This window comes from Hordeum vulgare, chromosome 1H, assembly GCF_904849725.1.
Source record: "Hordeum vulgare subsp. vulgare chromosome 1H, MorexV3_pseudomolecules_assembly, whole genome shotgun sequence".
In the NCBI taxonomy this organism is placed as follows: Eukaryota; Viridiplantae; Streptophyta; class Magnoliopsida; order Poales; family Poaceae; genus Hordeum; species Hordeum vulgare.
Window position 1 is genome coordinate 452,918,376 of NC_058518.1, and position 22,014 is coordinate 452,940,389.

The 22,014-nt window shown below is 45.8% G+C and overlaps 3 protein-coding genes and 2 non-coding genes across 6 annotated transcripts; 4 read left to right on the forward strand and 1 right to left on the reverse strand.

The window, feature by feature from the left end:
* The first annotated feature begins 576 nt into the window (after positions 1-576).
* LOC123444640 (ubiquitin-conjugating enzyme E2-17 kDa-like) lies at positions 577-3,920 on the forward strand. 2 transcript variants are annotated; one of them, XM_045121439.1, is made up of 5 exons: positions 577-770; positions 1,573-1,652; positions 1,779-1,906; positions 3,082-3,186; positions 3,522-3,920. In XM_045121439.1, exons 2-5 carry the CDS (start codon positions 1,583-1,585, stop codon positions 3,663-3,665), a joined length of 447 nt encoding a protein of 148 aa, XP_044977374.1. In that variant the 5' UTR covers positions 577-770; positions 1,573-1,582; the 3' UTR covers positions 3,666-3,920. The 2 variants fall into 2 exon arrangements, with proteins under 2 accessions (XP_044977374.1, XP_044977365.1); XM_045121430.1 differs by having other exon boundaries at positions 581-699.
* Positions 3,921-14,233: 10,313 nt separating this feature from the next.
* On the forward strand, positions 14,234-16,535 carry LOC123444673 (thioredoxin H5-like). The gene is made up of 5 exons (XM_045121472.1): positions 14,234-14,619; positions 15,379-15,438; positions 15,669-15,782; positions 15,898-16,020; positions 16,101-16,535. The coding sequence occupies exons 2-5, from the start codon at positions 15,421-15,423 to the stop codon at positions 16,275-16,277; spliced, it is 432 nt and encodes a 143-aa protein (XP_044977407.1). The 5' UTR covers positions 14,234-14,619; positions 15,379-15,420; the 3' UTR covers positions 16,278-16,535.
* LOC123444654 (serine/threonine-protein kinase STN8, chloroplastic) lies at positions 16,468-22,006 on the reverse strand. Its single transcript, XM_045121451.1, has 3 exons — positions 21,050-22,006; positions 20,784-20,957; positions 16,468-17,433 (listed from the first exon to the last, which is right to left on the reverse strand). The coding sequence occupies exons 1-3, from the start codon at positions 21,914-21,916 to the stop codon at positions 16,690-16,692; spliced, it is 1,785 nt and encodes a 594-aa protein (XP_044977386.1). The 5' UTR covers positions 21,917-22,006; the 3' UTR covers positions 16,468-16,689.
* On the forward strand, positions 17,734-17,807 carry TRNAI-AAU. The gene has a single exon. It is a non-coding gene; the product is annotated as a tRNA-Ile (tRNA).
* TRNAI-AAU lies at positions 20,532-20,605 on the forward strand. The gene has a single exon. It is a non-coding gene; the product is annotated as a tRNA-Ile (tRNA).
* Positions 22,007-22,014: the final 8 nt, after the last annotated feature.

Here is a 22,014-nt window from a genome sequence, read left to right on the forward strand (position 1 = left end):
TACGGGTTTAAGGGTTTAAGGGTTCTAGTCTACGTCGTTTTGTCGACGAAAACTGTAAAAAAACGGTTATTTTCCAAAATTTGAGGGTTTGAGGGTTCTACTAGAGATGCTCTTAGGAAAGTTAGACTAAAATATGTTATTTGTTTCCTAAAAATATGTTATTTGTTTTCTAAAATAAATTGCATTAATGAAAGAAATCGATTGATTTGGATAAGTTAGGAAATTTAGATTACCTTTATTTGTTTTTTAAAAATATGTTATTTGTTTCTAAAACAAATTGCAATAATGAGAAGGGCTGATTGATTTGCATAATTTAAGAAAGTTAGATCCATGATTTGTTATATGTTGGAAAAACATTAATTTATAAAAAAAATAAAAAAATAAAACGAATGGACAATATGGAAAGGAATGATGAAAGGAGAGACGGAAAAAATAAATCAAACAAATGCAATCCTAGCAGAACCTTCAAAGTGGAGATTTCGAAAGCGGAAACAATAAAAAGACCGGAGAAGATTCCAAGCGCAGACCGGCCGGCCAATTATAAATACCGGGCACGGACCCGACGCCTGGTTTCAAACCCGTCGCGCACGACACCACCACAAGGCGAGGGACCCGGAGAGAAAAACACCACCACCAAAGGCGCCCTCCGTCCCTCTGTCCTCTCCTCGCTCGCCGTCCCCAACCTCTCGCTGCAAAAAGGTGTGGAAACCTTCGCCACCCCCCTCCCTTCCCCTGCTCTTTTCGCGTGATTCTCCCACAGATCGGCGCCGGTAAGCCCCGCCCCCTCCCGATCCGGACCCGTCCCCGCCGCCGCGACGTTTCTGTAGAGTTTTTTTTATCTTCCGGTCGGGCCGTTCCGTGCTGGTTGGTGAGGCGCGGCCGCGGCCGCCCTCCGGTAGATCTGGGCTTTGCCTCGGTTTTGGCGCGCGCGGCGCCGCGGTAGGTTCGTGGTTCGTCGGGTCACGCGCGCCGGGGGTTCGATTTGGTGCGCGGCCCTTTTGGGTGATTTGACCCGACTGCGTCCGATCTCTCTCGCGCCCAGTGTTTAGGCTGTCGTCGCTAGGTTATTGGCGTCCTCCGCGATGCGTACATAGAAAATATTTGGTTGCAGTGTGTGGAGTATAGGCAAAGATTATTTGCTTGTCTGTTGCATACTTACATAAGAGTTTTATCTGAGAATTTTGATGATCACTCGTTCAGCCTGTCATGTATCCATGTGAGGATCCATGTTATATTCGATCTCTGAGATGCCTGAATTTGCACGGGAATTCCACACCAGTGACAATTGTGTACTAGCGAGCTAGTGTGTTCTCATGGGCTGGGCTTTGTTGGTAGTTGTTACTGTTTACTTTGATCCCTTGCTAGATACGTGATATGTTCCTCTGCCATGCTTAACTAGGTTGCCGATGGATGGTTGGCTTCCTGAGTAGAATGTTTGAGTTATATTTTTATTAAAATTATGAGGCTGTCTTGTCATCATGGAGTTAATTGGGTCATAGTAGCATGACTACAGTAAATTCGTTCCTCGGCATGTTAACCATTTGAGCTTTTTTGTTTTTCCTCTTCTTCTAGGTTGATTGTGATGGCATCCAAGCGCATCCTGAAGGAACTGAAGGACCTGCAGAAGGACCCTCCCACATCATGCAGTGCAGGTTTGAATTTGAGTTGTTTCCGTTAGACATCATGCCATGCACACTTTCTTAGTTCACACCTTATTGTTTCATGCTTTATCCTGGCATGTCCTCATGCACTCCAATTTTTGTTTGTAAATTGTTCAGGCCCTGCTGGTGAGGACATGTTTCATTGGCAAGCAACGATTATGGGACCCCCTGACAGTCCCTATGCCGGCGGTGTTTTCTTGGTGAACATTCATTTCCCTCCGGATTACCCCTTCAAGCCGCCAAAGGTATAGGACTTGGGAGCAGCGTCTTATTTGTAAACCATCATATTTATCCATTTGGTTATTGTGTATTATGTGTTTGCTCTGCCTACTTTCATAATCCTTGATATTTTCAATCTGGAAATTCATCTGTTATTTCCCCCTGCTCGTCCAGGAAGATCTCCATGGTTAGATAGAACAACAATGACTGCTATTTTCTTAGTCAATTAATCTCCATGGTTCACCTACCCTTTTATAGAGTAGAAGCCTTGATACGATATAACTAACTGCGACACCTAAAAATAGGAGATATCAATCTCAATCTCTGAACTCTAGAATATAACTTGCTTACAAGCGAAGCAACTAATAATCTTTATCTGCCGCCATATTTGCCTTCTTTGTGACTCTTTTGGGCCTGCAATGCCCATAACAATTGTGATCACCTTTTTGCGTAGAGTGTCATGTAACATTTTACTCCTGCTATGTGCTGTGTCCACTTCCCTCTTTATGCTTTTCTCAGTGTCCACATTATAACTATCAGTGTGGCCCTTTTATGGACCGCCATAAAATCATCGTTTGGTTATATATGGCTAACATGGTATGCAGTGTGTTCTGAAATATCTTTTTCTCTCTGGATGTGGCCTTTCAAAGTTGTAACCCTGTTAATAGTTAGGATTGCCCTGTTTGCACCTTTTGTCGATAGACATGCTATAATATCATGGATGATGGTTGTGCATGACAGCAGTATAGTAATATCTGGTTGCTGTTGCTAACATATATAGCATATGGTAGACAACACCTGATATTTTTTTTGTTCCGTCTCAATCTTCCTTTTGTCGATAGACATGCTATAATATCATGGATGATGGTTGTGCATGACAGCAGTATAGTAATATCTGGTTGCTGTTGCTAACATATATAGCATATGGTAGACAACACCTGATATTTTTTTTGTTCCGTCTCAATCTTCCTTCTTTTCTTTTACTTCTCCAAGGAGTGCAGTCATGTTAACTTGTTTGAGCCATTGACTACAATCTACATTAAAGAACTTAGTAGACCATATGGTCTTTGGATGCATTATTTGTTCTACTATTTGCACATTACCAAGTGCATTATTCTAATGTTTAGTTTTTTATATTCCTCCCTACCATGCATTTTATCCATGTTTGTGCCATTTTAATTGGTATATGTTCTCCTTTTAGGTATCTTTTAAGACGAAGGTCTTCCATCCTAATATCAACAGCAATGGAAGCATATGCCTTGATATTCTTAAGGAGCAGTGGAGCCCTGCTTTGACGATCTCCAAGGTCATCCTTGTCACTGCTCTCCTTTTGCATTTGTGCACATATTTCACTTTAAGATCTTTATTTATATGTTTACTAAAAATATGAGTCACTTGTAGAAGTCTGCTTCAGTGTTTCAGTTTGCCCCTTGCTATTCTCCCTATCATTGTGAAAACCTGCAATATTTAGACATTTTTAACATGCGAGACTGACAAGTTCGTATGCAAAAAGGAGTGCGTTTTTTCTCTTTAGGTCTGCACGTTCTTGCATTGGTGCTGCATTTCTGTGAAACCATCATAGTCATAGTAATAAACTGCTTGCTGTCAGTTATTGATCTGTTGCCTGTTTTGATGTTACAGGTCTTGCTCTCTATCTGTTCCCTGCTGACTGATCCCAACCCGGATGATCCCCTGGTTCCCGAGATTGCCCACATGTACAAGACCGACCGGTCAAAGTACGAGACGACAGCCCGCAGCTGGACGCAGAAGTACGCCATGGGTTGAAGACCTGCATCGTGGACAACTGAAATGTCGCTTCAAGAAAAATATTTATGGGCCATTGTTTCTTCGATTTGTTGCTGGTTGTGTGTAATCCGATCCTCAAGGATTGTAAATTGCATTCGGCGTCGGCCCTATCATCAATTGCCACTAGTATTGGCAGACATGCATGCCTATCACCCTATGCACCTATGCTTGTTGGGTTAACCTTCATCAGTGTTGGTGTTATTTGGTAAATGTTCATTAAACATGTTTGCTTCATGACCTTGCCCAGATTTCCTTTTTCGTGTTAGGCTATAGTTCTTGTTAAGTTACATATATATGTTGTTCAGTTGTTTGTTGTACACAGCTGAGCATCAAGGGCAGTTGCAACTTGCATATGCCAGAAGCTCAGCTGCCAAATATGTTGGCTCGTATTGCCTCCATCCTAAATTAGTTGTTTTAGATTTGTTTAGATACCGATGTATATAATATAATACTAAAATGTGTAGATATCTACACAAATCTAAGACGACTAATGCGAGACGGAGGAAGTATGATTCTCTCTGATCCTTCAGAGAAACACAGGTATCTCATAGTTTTCTTAGTGCAGGTGGTTGGAGCGGATGTTCAAATTCCTACTGAATTGAAGCATAAAATCCGTTCCATCGGAGTTTGGTTGACTCCATTCCTTTGATTTAATGAAGGCAGTACTTACAAAAAAATTCAAAAGGTTTGAAATTCTACAAAATTTCTGCAATTCAAAGGTGTCCTCAAAAGCCTAATGTTATCTGCTCTACTAGAGATAAATACACCACGAGTGCCTTAACTTGTTCGAAGCGAACATTTTAGTTTCTAAACTTGTAAAATACATGAAACTAGTGCTGTAACTTGTCGGAACGTTCAAATACGGTACCTCCATCCGTATCAAGGCATACAAACTGTCCACATAACGTGCCAGCGTTGCGTTGGCCCACATGTCGGTAGTTGTGAGATGACCGTGATGGTTGTTTTAAAAAAAACTCTCTATACTTTGAATAAATTTTGAAAAAGGCCCTCACATTTTTTCTAAATTTGCCAAACTGCATTGGTCCCACATGCCATGTCTGGGTCCGGCATGTCAGCATGTGGGATGAAATATTAATAAGAAAAAAATGGTGCAGGATTCGAACCTAGTAAATGGACGCATAGTCTGCACACATCTTATAACCACTACGACAAGAATAATTGTTCCGAGTAGATATTAAAAAAATTTAAGAAATTCTCATGTTTAAAAAAGAGAGATATTCAACATATTACCTGACATAAACTTTAAAACTGCTAGTGCATTTAAAAAAATCAACCCGGATTAACAAATTGTAAACGTGTTTCCAAAAAGTGTTTGTAATGCATTCCAAAAATTACAACATCTATTTCATGCAATGTTCAGCATGTATTAAAATTTATTGTGTAAATTTATTATTATATTTCTACAAATATGTTTTAACGCATTTATATAATATATTGTTTGTACACAATAATTTTTAATACACGTTGAAAATTTTCAGAATACAATGTTGTTGGTTTTTAATAATTATGTATTCTAAAAATACAATTAAGATACACAGTAACTACGCCCTCGAACAGGACGAGAGCGGGATGCCGTCGTGGGAACGCTTCCGCGACCTCTGCCTCCTCCCGTTCGGTCCACCCGTCCGCGGTAGCCGGCTGGCAAAACTTGGACGCCTTCCGTTCCTCTCCTCGGTGCAGGATTTTGCCGACTGCTTTCAGACACTGGTCTGCCACGCTCCTGGCATCTTGGTCCTCCAACGGGTTGAGCGCTTTGTCGGCGGCCTTCCCGATCATATCCGCGTGGACGTCGAGATGCGGGGACCACAGGACCTCCAGACGGCCATGTACTATGCCCGCGCGTTCGAGCAATGGGCGGTGGCCATGCAGCAGTCGTTCCCGGCCCGGGCACCTCGCCCACCCCTCGGCCGGTCATGTCTGCACCCAGACGGCCGGCCTAGCCGTCGACAGGAACTCCCGACACGGCAACGGCTCGACCGTTCCGCCGGCTAACCCCGACCGAACAACTGGAGCGTCGCCGACAGGGGTTATGTTTCAACCACGACGAGCCCTACGTGCCAGGTCACGTCTGCCCCGCGCCTCTTCTACCTGGAGGCGGACGACTACATCGAGGAAGATATAGCTCCCCCCGGGCCTACCGAGGCGGCTGCCCCGGCATCAGCCACCACCCAGCCGGCCGGACCAGTAAGTTTCTAGTTAAATGTTGTACATAAAGTACTTACTATTAATCTGTGTGGCTAGCGTGCGTGCTAATAGCACCTCACGATACCATATTGGATATCCATTCAATGGGTATTCTATTCACCTAAACAACGCTGCACTTTATTTTTCCGGTGTTATTAGCATGCAGAGCAAGGGTTTATTTATAACATTTAACTAAACCTCATGCGGTTTTCACGCTTACACCCACTGACATGTGGGCCGGCCATCAACTTTCATGCCACACGGACAACACATATGGCGGTATATATGCTGAGGCACCGTAAATGCACCATGTAGACAAGTTATAGCATCAGTATTGTGTATTTTACAAGTCTAGGCACTAAACTGACCATAATAGACAAGTTAAGGCACCCGCGGCGTATTTAACTCCTCTACTATGATGTTGCTTTTTTACTGTTGTACTTGTGTGTTCTATTGGATATTTAGTTATTAGTAGCTTTGAGCCGTGTGCATTTAGCATTGTTAGAGCATCTACAATCGGACCCCTCATAAGAGCATGGTTAATAGTATAGCCAACTGCTCGCTATAAGTCATCTTATAACCCATCTTACAGCTAGCTTGTACAATAGTTAGCTATAAAAGAGTACTACTTTTATCATATATGACCCACCTTTCATTCTCACATACCACCTAGGAGCACGTGTTAGAGCTACCTCTTCACGAAGAGCCCGCTTCCCTTCTCTTTCCTCTTCTCTCTCATCCAACTCAGCAAAAATATAGTATTTTAATCCTTACAGCCTACTGATTGTACCTTATTGGACTTGCTCTAACTATCTCAAACATTCAGACAGGCCGTTCAGGTGACCGAGCACATAAATGCGACCCTACCGGACCTATTAAACCCGCCTCAAATATAGGGCGGATACGGGACGGCCTGGTCACGTCCAGGCGTGTTTTCCTGACAGGAACGATCCACCATTGATCTCACCGTTGTCTCACAAAATCCTCACTCTGAGCGCCTCCCTAGCCCACTCTCTCTGGTTCCGTCGCTCCCTCTCCGAGTTCGATCCCATCGAATCCAATGTGAAGCTCTGGCTCCGAGGGCTAGCTCGGACGTCGACTACGAGGAGTTGGCCCTTCGCATCGTCTTGGAATGGTGCATGGTACAGACCGGAGGCAACTCTGGATGTGGAGCTCAGGTGCAGCTCCCACGCCGACGGAGCTATGACACCAGAGCTGGACCTCCCAACCCACGCGTAGCTCCACACCTGCTCCACGCCCCTTACCCTATCGGCCGCTCCTCCACACGGGTAGCGTTGGGTCCTAGTGTCGTGCCATTGGCTCGCACTCACACTCCGGAATCGAAGGCGCCCGCCGCCACCGTGAGAGGAAGCGGACAAGGGAGAGGGAAGCAGAGTAGTCCCCACGTCACCGCCGGATGCCGGCGGAGCCCGATGAGGACGAACGCCTCCTTGCATGAGTGTACCGCCCGGTCCCTCATGACGGCGGAGACGAATGCTCGGCGCCTCCGACGAAAGAATGCCAATGCGCTCCGACTTGTTATTAAGCAGTCGGAGCGTGAGGCGAAGGAGCTAGCAGAGGAGAAGGCCCGACTCGCGAAGATGAAACGGGAGCATCCGTCAAATGAATGGCCTACTCGTCTTGTCGGTCTCCGACTCCGACGACGGCGACAATGACACCTCATCCTCTGACGACCAAGACCCTCCGCCAGCCACGAACGGCTGTAGCTGCGCCAGTGAACCGAAGGGCAAAGGGCCAACGAGGAAGTGGTGATCTGCCCCCACTCCACCCATTGTTTATATAGTTTTTGGTTGTAGTAATTTAAAAACTATGTTCGATGAACTTGAGATAACCTTTTGGCTGATGTTTGATGCACGTTTGAAGCTGATCTTGCTTTTGTGTGCTTTCGATTTTGTTGTTCCATGTTTGATCTTGTAGAGTAGCTCAACGTTGCTATGGTAGTATGAATATATGGCGCCGAATATGAGATACGCAGATGTGGAGAAGGAAATATGAGACACGCCCGATTAATGGCCGTGGACGTGTTTGGACGGGTCCGTGGACATTTAAGGGATCCAATTTACAAGTTCCGGCTGTAGATACCGTTAACATAACTAGATAATGCCCCGGCGCATTGCTGCGGAAAACTTTTTAAAAGAATGCATAAAAGGTGCTAAATTTTTTTATAACTAATGGAAAGCAAGTCTAACCTTAAAAATGAAGATAATACAAAGGGTATAAAAAGAAAAAAAAAATACTGTTAGAAGAGGGTAATTTCTAATATAAATGTGAATTACATAGGTATAGTGCAAGCTACGAACACATATATTATTAATAAAAAATCTAATGCAAAAAAAAAAACTTGTGAGTAACATGCATGAATTGCTGATATGTTGCTTGCGTGCATTGGGCAATGCAAAAACAATGTAATTTATGACTTGCATGCATGACTTGTTTTTATGGTATAATTGCATGTCTAACAAAAATAGCTAGTGGATAATAGCTATTTAGGAATAGAAGATGCATCTGCGGGCATTTTGAAGAGAGTAGAAAGGAATGAAGTGAATGAGTTATCGTATTGATTTGATGTCTGGGCTTTTATATTGCCTGAACAGGCGCTTACAACGTCGGTTACAATGATCTCACGACTGTTCTAATAGTCGTGGTGTCTCTTGAATGGACACAGCGTTTGGACAACGCCAGATCTAATAACTGCCTAGTTAGCCTACGTCTAACGCTACATGCTAACTGCTGTTAACTGCTACTAACTGCTAATTGGCTTCTAACACTCCCCCTTGGACAAGGTGTGTTCCAAGCTTGGTTTTTCAACTTCATATATCCTTGAGTATGGAAAGTCTTGAGTTCTCTTGATCCTTGAGCTTACAACTTTGAGAATCTTCATATTTGTACTATTTATACCCCTGTAAGAAAATATAGAAGAATCTATAGAAAATCGTATATCATTAGTATATTTAATCACTTATTCAAAACTATATGAGAAATCCGTTGGAAAACTCAAAAGTTATTCTAGGAAATTTCTCTCCCTGAATTTTGCAAATTTCGTAGTCGTCTCATACCAATGCCATGAATGCATTTTTGAAATGCTGCTGCTGGCAAAGACTTAGTGAACAAATCTGCAAGATTGTCACAAGATTTTATTTGCAAAATATTAATTTTTCCATCTTTCTGTAACTGGTGAGGGAAAAATAGTTTTGGGGAGATGTGTTTTGTGATATTACTTTTAATATATCCATATGCATTTGAGCAACACATGCAGCATTATCTTCATAGATAATAGTAGGTGATTCTAATGAACCGGTACCACATGATGTCTGAATATGATTTATCATTCTGCGGAGCCATACACATTCTCGTGAAGCTTGCTACCAATGTCTGTTTTGTTGACTTCCATGAAATAGCAGTTCCACCATATAAAAATACAAACCCTGTTTGTGACCTGGCATTATGGGGGTCGGAAAGATATCCAGCGTCAGTATAACCAATGAGGGTCATGTCTTGATTTTTTTGATAGAATAAACCAAGTACTTTAGTACCTTGTAAATATCTGAAGATATTCTTTACTCCCGTCCAATGACGTTTTGTTGGAGTTGCACTATGTCGAGCCAGTAAATTTACTGCAAAGGCAATGTCTGGTCTAGTACAATTTGCAAGGTACATTAGTGCCCCTATGACACCGAGGTATGGAAACTCAGGTCCCAATACCTCCTCGTTATCATCCCTAGGTCTAAAAGGATCCTTATTCATATCAAGGGACCGGACGACCTTAGGTGTTTTAGACGGATATGATTTATCCATGTTAAATTTTTCCAAAATTTTCTGAATATAAGCGGGTTGATAAACGAGTATTCCCGAGGAAAAATGCTCAAGTTGTAAACCTAAGCAGAATTTGGTTTTCTCCAAATCTTTCATCTCAAACTCCGTCATTAAATGATTGCGTGCTACAGATATATCTGTTGCGTTGCCAATGATGTTGAGATCATCAACATATACTGAGATGATGCAAAATCCATTTGAGGATTTCTTTATAAATATGCATGGGCAATCATTGTTATTCGAGTATCCTTTAGTGAGAAGGAACTCACTAAGTCGGTTATACCACATTTTTCCTGACTGCTTCAAGCCATAGAGTGACTTTTGTAGTTTTACACAATACATGTTGCAATTTATATTAGGATTCGGAATTTTAAGTCCATCAGGGACTTTCATATAAATTTCTGCATCAAGTGACCCATATAGATAAGCGGTCACTACATCCATTAACTGCATTGATAGATTCATTTGTACTGCCATAGATATTAAATATCGAAATGTAATTCCACTCATTACAGGAGAATATGTATCGTCGTAGTTGATACCGGGTCTCTGCGTAAACCCTTGAGCAACTAGTCTCGCTTTATATCTCACCACCTCATTGTTTTCGTTCCTTTTTCGAACAAAAACCCATTTAGCTCCCACAGGGAAGACTTTATGAGGAGTAGGCATTATTTTAGAAAATACCTCTCTTTTGTTAAGCGAGTATAATTCTGCCTCAATTGCTTCCTTTCATTTAGGTCAATCCGAGCGCTTGAGGCACTCTTTCATAGATTTTGGCTCTGGATCCAGTTGAAGGGTTTCAGCAATTTTCGAGGAGAAATCTGTGTCGACAACTGTAGTGCTTCTATTGTATGTTTCTCCTGAATCAATATAATTTATGGATATTTCATTAATTTCTTCAGGCACCGTGTGATTTCCCATAACAACGGAGTCTGATTGTTTCGATATCCCAACATTATAATTTGTGTGCACATTTATGTTGGGTTCTAGATGTTGAACATCTATTTGGTGTTGATTTGCATTTACTGTCATAGATTTTGATTTTCTATGTTTCCGCGGAGGCTTTAGAGAAGCCTTTTCCTCTGTGACCAGATTTCTCCCCCTTTTATTTGTAATTGGGAGTTGAGTAGTTTTATTTGGTACCTCTACTCGTTCTGGTGCATTCACGGCGGGGATATAAGATTTAGTGACACCTTTGTGATCAGTAAATGCGTCTGACAGGTTATTTGCAAAGTGTTGCAAATCTATAATTTTCTGAACTTCAGATTCAGATTCTTTTGTACGTGGATCTAAGGACTGAATGCCTGTAACATTCCAATCTATTTCCTGGCATTCTTTGTGGTTTGTTTCTCCCCCTAATGCCGGGAAATGATCCTCATCAAAAATTGAGTCAGCGTACCGGGCTGTGAACAGGTCCCCTGTTAGGGGTTCTAAATATTTTATAATTGACGGAGAATTATATCCCACATAGATTCCTAGTTTTCTATGAGGGCCCATAGATGTACGCTGCGGTGGTGATATCGGTACGTATACAGCGCAACCGAATTTTCGCAGATGGGAAATACTTGGCTGATTGCCACGTACTATTTGAAACGGGGAAGTTTCATGATATGCAGTTGGTCTGACTTGCATCAGATTTGCGGCGTGTAAAACCGCATGTCCCCAACAAGAGGTTGGTAAATTGCAATTCTGTAATAGTGGTCTAGCAATTAATTTTACTCTTTTGATTAAAGATTCAGCCATTCCATTTTGAGTATAAACATAAGGTACTGAATGTTCTAGATGGATTCCTAAAGCCATACAATAATCATTAAATGTGCGTGAACTAAATTCAGCAACATTATCCATTCTTATTGTTTTTATCCTGTATTCACGATGATTCGCTCTCAATTTGATAATTTAAGCAATTAATTTGGCAAAGGCATGGTTACGTGTGGATAATAGACACAAATGTGACCATCTAGTAGATGCATCGATTAGCACCATGAAGTACCTAAATGGTCCGGGCAGAGGTTGTATTGGACCACATATATCTCCATGAATTCTTTCAAGAAAATTAAGTGACTCATTTTTAATTTTAAGATAAGATGGCTTAATAATCAATTTCCCGGTAGCACACGCGGTGGATACAAAATCTGATGATTTGGGAAATCTTTTAATTGGTAAATTATGACCAACAGAATTACTTATAATTTTTCTCATCATACCTATTCCGAGATGATCAAGGCGATCATGCCAAGTCTTGAATTTATCAAGATTTTGAAAAATTATTTTGTACGCAACATAAGGTACGGGTTTTATGTATGTAAAGTATAATCCGGATGAAAATGATGGGAATTTTTCAAGAGTTTGTTCCGCATATCCGTTGCTTTTTGTTAAAAGCAAAAATTCTTTGTTATCCACCTCTATTGTTTTTAGATGGAAATTGTTAGATCGGATATCTTTGAAACTTATAAGGGTACGTGTAGATTCAGGATACAAGAGTGCATTCTGAATTACGATGGTAGTACCTATAGGGAGTGTGAATGTGGCTCTTCCTGTTATGTTCATAACATTTTCCTTTCTCTTAGTAAGAGTTTGGAAATATTTTGCTTTCCTTAGAATCGTGTTAGTGATAGCACTATCCACTAAACATAACTCTTCTTCCATCGGATTGTTCCCGTTAAAATTCTTTCTTCTTTCCTGTAGCCTACTCTTCTTTAGAGCGATGCGTGCATGATAACATGAAGAGAGTAGAAAGGAATGAAGTGAATGAGTTATCGTATTGATTTGATGTCTGGGCTTTTATATTGCCTGAACAGGCGCTTACAACGTCGGTTACAATGATATCACGACTGTTCTAATAGTCGTGGTGTCTCTTGGATGGACACAACGTTTGGACAACGCCAGATCTAATAACTGCCTAGTTAGCCTACGTCTAACGCTACATGCTAGCTGCTGTTAACTGCTACTAACTGCTAATTGGCTTCTAACACATTTAAAGGGCAGATGCTCTTAAGGTATAGGTGAAAATGCCACACGGTGTATAGATTTGCTAGACAGTGTTTAAATGCATTGTCCAAGAGCATTTTTTATTCAAAGCTGAATTGATCTTTTTTCCTACCTTGCCTACTTAATCTGTGCCGTTGAATTTAATACAAATATTTTTTATTTCTTTGCATTACATTTTAAATGCTATTTACGACTTATAAGTTATAACCTCTTAGAAAATATCATTGATTTTATTGTGGGTGGTCAAATTAAATCCTGTAAAACTCATTGATTTAAGACGAGTGCTAGGGCCCACACCATAGCTGTTGGATTCCAAGCGGATGGGCTGTTGGATCCCCATAAAAAAGGTTCACCCCTACCTTCTTCCCCCGCGCCTGCCGTCCTCGCCTCATGTCGCCTCCTGCAGCCCCTGTCGCTTGAAGCGTTGCACCACCCTCATCCATCGTCGTGCTCATGGTCGCCCTCGTCGCTGTGCCCTTCGATGCCGACGGAGTTTGCAGAAACCGACCGCCGACATCTCATCCCGACTGAAGCATCTGGCTGAAGATTTTTCTACATCTGGCCGAAGCTTTTGTAGTGGCTGGCTGAAGATTTTTCTACATCTGGTTGAAGCTTTTTCATGTGTGGGATGAAGCTTTTGTTAAAACGGTTGTTACTTTTCGTATGTTCCAAAGTCTGTTTGAAGCTTTTCTATCTACTAGATGTAGTTTTTTGTGTCCGTGGTTGTAGCATGGACACCGCCGTTTGCAGCTGTCCTGGTGTCGCCGTTGCAGCTCCACTAGTCGCCATGGTTGTAGCATGGGGGCACCGGTTCGAGCGTTTTCGGCATGCCATCGGTTGCCTGCTCCGTGTTGTCGTCTCCACCTCTGATGATGAATGGCCGTTCTGGAATTAGGAATCGCCCCCCTCCCCCGAGCGTTGGTAATCGGAGAAAAAAAAAGAAAAGAAAAGAGGGAGATCTATGGGGGGCAGGAGGGTTGCAGCGACGACCAGTGGAGCGGGATGGGTAGGGGAGCTGCGACAATGTGGTTGTGCGCGGCTGTCGGAGCTGCGACGACGTCGTGGCGTGCGGCGGGGGATCTGCGCGTGCAGGAGGAAGGGGAGAGACACGCATTGTCGCTGTACAAATGATGGCGATGGATCTCGTGGCCCCCACGCATCGGGCTCCTGAACCGGATAGAAACGTTTCCCTGGATGCAGTCCTATTTTTTCTTCCTCTTGTGCTTTTTGAAACACCACAAATACCCTTTTGGAATACCGTGGACCAAACAAAGATCCCCACGAATTCAGAGGGGCGAAGCAACGGGTTCGTCGCCGTGCCGGTGTCGGTGCCGGGGTAGCTACTCGTTGACTCAAAATACCTGGCCTGGCCTGGCTGTGCTGCCGATGGTGGCTGGCCTGGTCTGGCGCCAGCGCCGCCGTGTGCTGCCATGCCATACCAAGCCTGCCTGCACTGCACGTCTAGGTTGGTTCATTCGCTGGCCTACTAAAATGGCAACAGGCTCCTCCCTTCCTCGACACCAAACTAATTCTGGACGTGGGAGGGGAGGGGAGGGGAGGGGGTCGGTCGCCTTTTCTGTCTCGCCCTCTCGCTCTCGCGCGCGCGTACGTCTTGTCTTCCCCGCCTGAACGAACCCCCGTTCCCAGCCGCTCCCTCCCTCGGCCTATTTGCAGATCCCCTGTGAACACACCCTCCGGTTTCGACGGTTTGAGCCGCTGCTATTAACGGCAAGGGCCGCCCCGCCCCGGCGCCACCCGCTTCTCTCCGAGCCCCCGCCGCCCGCCGGGGTGGGCTTGCCGTGTGGACGACGGCCGGCATCCAACGCGGCGGAAATCTCAATCTTCTGTTGGATCCGTCCCGTCATCAGGAGGGGGGAACAGGCTTCTCGGTCCTCCTGCACAGGTATGTATGCATGCGTGCGTCCTCCTTCCAGTTCCATCCTTCCCTCAACAATGTAACCGCGACATTCGGATCCAGATTGTATGCGGCGCGCGTGGTAGCATGTTTCTTTCGGGGATTTTAGGCCAGCAAAAGCTCATTACTATCTTGGTGTTCGAGTGATCATACTTTTATTGGAGGTCTCATCCTCTCTAGTTTCGAGCGGTCAAATTTATAAGGAAATTAACGCATCTCCTTTGGGGAGAAAAGACACCCCTAGGATTGTTAGCTTGTGACCAAAATTAATAAATATGTCGAGCAACATCCGTATTCCGTCATCGTGCAGACAAACTTGTTCCTTCTATTGGACTTTGTCGTGGTTGTGACTTGTGGGCATCGAATTTGTTTCAAACCAATCTAAAACAAATGTCACGTTTCTGGCTGGTCAGCATGGTCTGTTCTTGTTCATATTTCTGTGGCCTCTGGCCGTTGTTTCGCTAAGTGCAAGCGCTATTCAACATTTGTAAAGGAGTACATCCTACATTCCGCTAATCCACATATCGTACATGTGTCTTTCTTCATCGATCAGCAGCATTGGGGGAAAAAATCCCTACATATTTATATTCACCGTTTTGCAACCTAGAGCTAGCTATGTTAGTCATGTTCATTCTGTAGGTATCATGTTATGAGATAGTAGCATATTGCTTTCGTTCTAGATTACTATCAGTGAAATAGGGGAATCAGCACTAAACAATATACCTCTTTTTCTTCCCCATCTACCAGAGCCCAGGAGTCCGGACATCCTTACGGATTTTGCTCGAACCAATGGGATGCTGTGGCAGTGTGAGTAGTTTTTACTCACATACATCTCATTTACAATTTGCAACTTTGATAGCTGAATCGTGCATTAGCATCTTTAATGCATAGCTTGTGTTTGTTTGACATGCTACATAGTAATATTTTTTATGTTTTTTGTTGTTGCTCAACTGATAGTAAGTTCCAAAGGAAGCCGTTCATATCGAGTCACACATTAATTAGTAACTCGAGTTGATTTGTTATGCTTCCCTTTGCAGAATCCTGTAGATGACGAGGAACACCTAGACTACAGCTCTGGGAATGTGACTCTTGTAACTGATCTAAAGAGCTGGGAAAAGAAATTGGAAGATGCAACTGAAGCCGATAAAACAGTAAGTATCCTACAACCTAACCCAGCACAAGGATTGATAGGTGCATGTGACTTTCCAATTTGGAATTCATGCGGTTGTTTTGATTAACCATGCTGACATTTTTCAACCCGCACAGCTTGTTGTGAAATTCAGCGCAGTATGGTGTGGCCCGTGTAGGGTCGCTGCTCCTGCATACGCCGAACTTTCTTTGAAGCATGCCGATCTTGTTTTCGTGTCTGTGGACGTAGACGAACTGCCGGTACACCACCGATTCATTACTAATTTAGCTTTGAACAAATGCTCAAACTAAATGTCATTTCGATATATGGTTTTTGTCAGGAACTGGTCACGCAATTCGACATACGAGCCACACCGACATTCATTTTCTTGAGAGATAAGAAGGAGATCGACAAGCTGGTGGGGGGAAACCAGGCCGATCTGCAGCAGAAGTTCGAACCATATTGCCGGCCAGGCGATGAAGTCATGTGTAAACAGTCTTTCGAGGACAAAACCTGATGTTCCTGCCTGCCAGTCAATAGAGCTTCAGGATGAGCACGGCCTCCATTGGGTGGGAACATCAGCGGCATACGTAGGTTCGAGAAACTGACCAGCAGAAGTAGGATTTCTTGGTAGTGTCCACATTCGATCAGCAGTAAATTAAGTTTAGCCCAGCACCTGTAACTCTGCACCACACGCACTGTCCATATGAATGAACTCGCAGAAAACAATGTACTGATTGATTGACACCAGCCAGATGCCTTGAGATCTCATGAATCATGACTGTACAACAAAAATGCCAATGCCATTGGTGATCTTGCGTCTCGCTCATGTCAGGAGTCAGGACAGACTTTATGCGAGGGACATCTATATAGAAACTATATGCAGGGGTTTGATCTCGCTTGTTTAATGATGAAGCCAGACATATCAATTATTTGGTGAGCTGCAGCTTTGACAGGACGGCGGCGGCCCGATCTCCACCGAGCAGGAAATACGGGTGCCGGAGCGCCGCGGCGGCGGAGAGCCGGCCCTTCTCCCGCTGCGCGATGAGCTTGGTGGCCAGGTCCCAGCCCCTGCCGGAGTCGAGGTCCAGGATCTGCAGGTCGGGTCTCCGGCGCGTGGTCTCACGCCACCTATTGAGGTCGTAGCCGGCGGCCTTGAGTTCGGAGTTGAAGTTCTTGAGGCCCGAGGAGGACCTGAGCGCCGGCGTGGCCATCTGCATGAGCACGATCCCGGCCGAGTACATGTCGAAGAGGTCGGGGCTGTTGAGCTGCCAGAGGATCGGGGAGAGGATGGCGGCGATGGGCTCGGCGGGCGGCGTGGGGGTCTCCTCGGGGAGCACGTAGAGCTCGGGCGGGCAGTAGTCCGGGTCGAGCAGGGTGCGGTCGGGCACGTAGTTCTTGCCGATGCGGAGGTCGGTGGCGGCGCCGAAGTCGATGAGCTTGACCTGGCCCCGGCGGGTGACGACGAGGTTGGAGGGCTTGATGTCGCGGTGGACGATGCCGGTGTCGTGGATGCGGCGGAGCGAGGTGACGAGCTGCCGCATCACCTGCTTCACCACCAGGGCGGCGCGGGTGAGCGAGTCCACGCCCCGCAGCGCGCGCCCGAACATAAGCGGCTCCAGGTTCGACGGGAAGCCGCGGTCCGTCACGTAGTTGCCCAGCGTCCGGTCGCCCTGCACGCGGGAACAAGTTCAAATGCCGGCAGAGGCAGGGGCAGAGCGCGCGCGTTTGGAGCTCATCACTGGCCGTAAGCATGCCGAGCGCGCGTTTTGCTTTGCTCCTGCTCGCATCAAACTTGTTCAATGCACGCATGACCATTGCATTTTACTGTGTAATCCATGTCATCAGAAAGTAAGTTTCCAGAAAAGTTCTGTATGCTGAACATAAACAGACTATAGGGTTTGTATGGTTCGAAATGCTATCTTCAGTTCTCATTCTGCTAAATAAAGAAATATTCTATTCAGATCACAATCGGCCTATTAGCTCAGCTGGTTAGAGCGTCGTGCTAATAACGCGAAGGTCACAGGTTCGAGACCTGTATGGGCCAAATAATTTTTTTCCCTTCTTTCTGATGAGTTGTGAGTAGTTTACCACAGACCTTACCAAGTTCTTCTCGATCTTTTTGGAGATCTATTCGATGTAACTCTTTTTGTTTTGCGGTGTGTTTGTCAAGATCCAATAATTTTTTTCCCTTCTTTCTGATGAGTTGTGAGTAGTTTACCACAGACCTTACCAAGTTCTTCTCGATCTTTTTGGAGATCTATTCGATGTAACTCTTTTTGTTTTGCGGTGTGTTTGTCAAGATCCAATGAATTGTGGGTTTATGATAATTTTTTTCCCTTCTTTCTGATGAGTTGTGAGTAGTTTACCACAGACCTTACCAAGTTCTCCTCGATCTTTTTAGAGATCTATTCGATGTAACTCTTTTTGCGGTGTGTTTGTCAAGATCCAATGAATTGTGGGTTTATGATCAAGTTTATCTATGAGAAATATTTGAATTTCCTCTGAACTCTTTTATGTGTGATTAAGTTATCTTTGCAAGTCTTCGAATTATCAGTTTGGTTTGGCCTACTAGGTTGATCTTTTCTTGCAATGGGAGAAGTGCTTAGCTTATTTTGATTTTCTTTTATGGAGAATCATCTGTATTTGCTTTTTACCTTTTTTTCACCCATGTGTTCGTTCTGTCTCAAGGCAGCCCTTCCAACCATGTTAATACACATGTATACCTTATAGAATTCTAAGATGAGAAGAATAGGCAAATGCTATTCCACAACTCTATTCCCATGCCTCCTGGTGGTTGCTTCAGCGAGGCGGCGACAAGTTATGCAACTCAGTCATATCTATGTGCTACTTCATGATCTATCGACGTGCTTAGCCTGAAGGAGACTATCGAAAATGCTCTGCCGGTCTACCAGGGATTGTGGGCATATTTAACACGAGAAGAATAGGCAAATGCTATTCCACAACTCTATTTCCATGCCTCCTGGTGGTTGCTTCAGCGAGGCGGCGACAAGTTATGCAACTCAGTCATATCTATGTGCTACTTCATGATCTATCGACGTGCTTAGCCTGAAGGAGACTATCGAAAATGCTCTGCCGGTCTACCAGGAATTGTGGGCATATCTAAGATGAGAAGAATAGGCAAATGCTATTCCACAACTCTATTCCCATGCCTCCTGGTGGTTGCTTCAGCGAGGCGGCGACAAGTTATGCAACTCAGTCATATCTATGTGCTACTTCATGATCTATCGACGTGCTTAGCCTGAAGGAGACTATCGAAAATGCTCTGCCGGTCTACCAGGGATTGTGGGCATATTTAACACGAGAAGAATAGGCAAATGCTATTCCACAACTCTATTTCCATGCCTCCTGGTGGTTGCTTCAGCGAGGCGGCGACAAGTTATGCAACTCAGTCATATCTATGTGCTACTTCATGATCTATCGACGTGCTTAGCCTGAAGGAGACTATCGAAAATGCTCTGCCGGTCTACCAGGAATTGTGGGCATATCTAACATGAGAAGAATAGGCAAATGCTATTCCACAACTCTATTCCCATGCCTCCTGGTGGTTGCTTCAGCGAGGCGGCGACAAGTTATGCAACTCAGTCATATCTATGTGCTACTTCATGATCTATCGACGTGCTCAGCCTGAAGGTGACTAGCGAAAATGCTCTGCCGGTCTACCAGGAATTGTGGGCATATCTAACAGGAGAAGAATAGGCAAATGCTATTCCACAACTCTATTCCCATGCCTCCTGGTGGTTGCTTCAGCGAGGCGGCGACAAGTTATGCAACTCAGTCATATCTATGTGCTACTTCATGATCTATCGACGTGCTTAGCCTGAAGGTGACTAGCGAAAATGCTCTGCCGATCTACCAGGAATTGTGGGCATATCTAGGGCAGGGGCAGTGGCGGAGCTACATCAAAGCCGAGTGGTCCGTGGTCCATCCAACACATGGCTTTTTTCTATTGTATACCTAGTTCGGGCCTAAAAAAACTAAGCCAATGCTTATTTCCCTCAGCCTGTCCGTCCAACTATTTGGGCCAAGCTCCGTCATTGGACAGGGGTCCGATGACCATGTAGTGTCGTCCCGTCCAACTATTTGGGCCAAGCTTCGCCATTGGACAAGGGTCCGATGATCATGTAGTTCCGTCCCGTCCAACTATTTGGGCCAAGCTACGCCATTGGACAGGGTCCGATGACCATGTAGTGCCGCTCCGTCCAACTATTTAGGCCAAGCTCTGCAATTAGACACGGGTCCGATAGCCATGTAGTGCCACCCCGTCCAACTATTTGGGTCAAGCTCCTTCATTGGACAAGGGTCCGATAGCCATGTAGTGCCGCCCTGCTAGTCAATTACGAGACGGTTCGAGCAACAGGAGCTTGAGGCATCTCCGAGAGAATTCCTCATTACGGCCTTGATGGAAACCAACGACGACAATGCATGCAAGTCCCCATGATTTCTTGAAAGCATCGATTTTGATTTGTGCTCCTCTCATCTTCCTACGGTTTTGACTCGGGAGGAAAACCCCTAATCCGCTAGATCGGATGATGGAGGCATTTTTCCGTCTTTCGCCTCCCCGGAGGCATCATCTCGGGTCTCCGGATGATATCTTGTTGGTAAGGTGGGTGTCCCATGGTGGTGGGATCTGCTTAGTAATGGTGATCACACACACCGGGGCTTGGGTTTCGATATGGTTTATCACTAAGTGTTCAACAGGTTCTTCTACAATGCTTTTATAAAGACCGAGTCAATAATTTTCACAATCGGCCTATTAGCTCAGCTGGTTAGAGCGTCGTGCTAATAACGCGAAGGTCACAGGTTCGAGACCTGTATGGGCCAACTTTTTGCTTTTTTTCTAAATAATTATTTTTTTAATGATAAAAGACTACATATATAGTCAGTACATATTGCGTTGGCTGCATAGAGGATTTACATACGAGTTCTTGCCTGCAGATTGCAACCCCTGTATATTTATTGGAGTATAAAAACCTTTCGCGTTATTTATGAAGAAACATACCTCAAATTTCCATACGAGCCACTTGCCTCCCTTGACGAACTCCGACTTGGTCTTGTCGGCGACGAAGCTCCCCATGAAATCCGCGCACGACTCCGGCGCCGCCCTCGCCACCCGGTAGTTGAACCACTCCTCGTAGTCCCCGCACTCCTTGGCTCCAACCGTCCCCACTTTTATCTGCAAACCAAAGCACGCACCGTCCATCAGATTCGCTATTTTCGCTTGCAACCCGAGCTAGCTTCGCTCTGCACTTGCTGCAGCAGGCTCACCTTCTTGAGTATGACCTTCTCCTTGTACCTGTCGTCGAGCTGGAGCTTGGTCTTGGCCTTGCCGGCCCTCTCCTCGATGGCGGGCCCGCCCCTGGGCACCACGGCGCCGGAGTACACCACCCCGAACGACCCCTCCCCGATGCGCTCGCCCACCACGAAGTCGCTCATCGTCAGGCTCCGCCGCCCCAGCACCGTGTCCAGCGCCTGCTGCAGCGGCGCCAACACGTACGTGTCCACCGCGCCGCTCAGCACCCCGGGCCGCGCCGTCAGGTACAGCCACGTCACCGCCACGATCCCGAACAACGCCCACCGCTCCGCCTCGTTCATCCCCGCCGTCAGCTCCTCCAGCTGGGACAGCGCGCCGTCGGCCACACGCACCGCCGGGCTGGACGCGTCCAGGTGCAGCGCGCCGAGGAGCTCGTCCGGGATGGCGTCCACGGCCGCGCCGACGCCGTCCGTCGTCACCATGTCCGACGCGCTCGTCAGGACCTCGTCCGGGACGAGGAGGGCCGCGCCGGCATTGCCCGCTTCGCTGGCTGGAGGGGAGCTCAGCAGCTCGTCCGGGACTGCCGCGCCAATGGATGCTGCGCCGCTGGCGGCCGGGTCGGACGAGTCCGACTGCAGCGACCGCTTGAGCTCGGTGAAAAGATCACCCCAGCCATCGGTGCCCGTGTCGCTGACCACCGTCGCCACCACCGGGTCGGGCCTGCCCAGGTGCAGCGCGCTGCTGAGGAGCTCGTCCCCCGGGCCGCCGTCGGCCGCGGCCGCACCGCACCTGGTCAGCCGGTGCCTGGCACCGTGGGGATGGAGGAGCGCATGGTACTTGTTGGCGAAGGTGGGCGGGGGGAGGAGGGAGGAGGAGGCCATGGAGAGGATGGCGCGCCTCTCATGGGAGGAGGTGGAGGCGCGCGTGTTTGAGAGGTGGAGGTGCGCAGTCTGAGCTGAGCCGAGCTGAGGCTGCGAAA

Coding starts and splice junctions, on each gene's coding strand:
- LOC123444640 (XM_045121439.1), top strand. CDS start 1,583: ATGGCATCCAAGCGCATCCTGAAGGAACTGAAGGACCTGCAGAAGGAC. Junction 1,653..1,778: donor TCCCACATCATGCAGTGCAG/GTTTGAATTTGA, acceptor TAAATTGTTCAG/GCCCTGCTGGTGAGGACATG. Junction 1,907..3,081: donor ACCCCTTCAAGCCGCCAAAG/GTATAGGACTTG, acceptor TTCTCCTTTTAG/GTATCTTTTAAGACGAAGGT.
- LOC123444673 (XM_045121472.1), top strand. Junction 15,783..15,897: donor CAACTGAAGCCGATAAAACA/GTAAGTATCCTA, acceptor CAACCCGCACAG/CTTGTTGTGAAATTCAGCGC. Junction 16,021..16,100: donor TGGACGTAGACGAACTGCCG/GTACACCACCGA, acceptor GGTTTTTGTCAG/GAACTGGTCACGCAATTCGA.
- LOC123444654 (XM_045121451.1), bottom strand. CDS start 21,916: ATGGCCTCCTCCTCCCTCCTCCCCCCGCCCACCTTCGCCAACAAGTAC. Junction 20,958..21,049: donor AGAAGGTCATACTCAAGAAG/GTGAGCCTGCTG, acceptor TTTGGTTTGCAG/ATAAAAGTGGGGACGGTTGG. Junction 17,434..20,783: donor GGCTCGTATGGAAATTTGAG/GTATGTTTCTTC, acceptor TCCCGCGTGCAG/GGCGACCGGACGCTGGGCAA.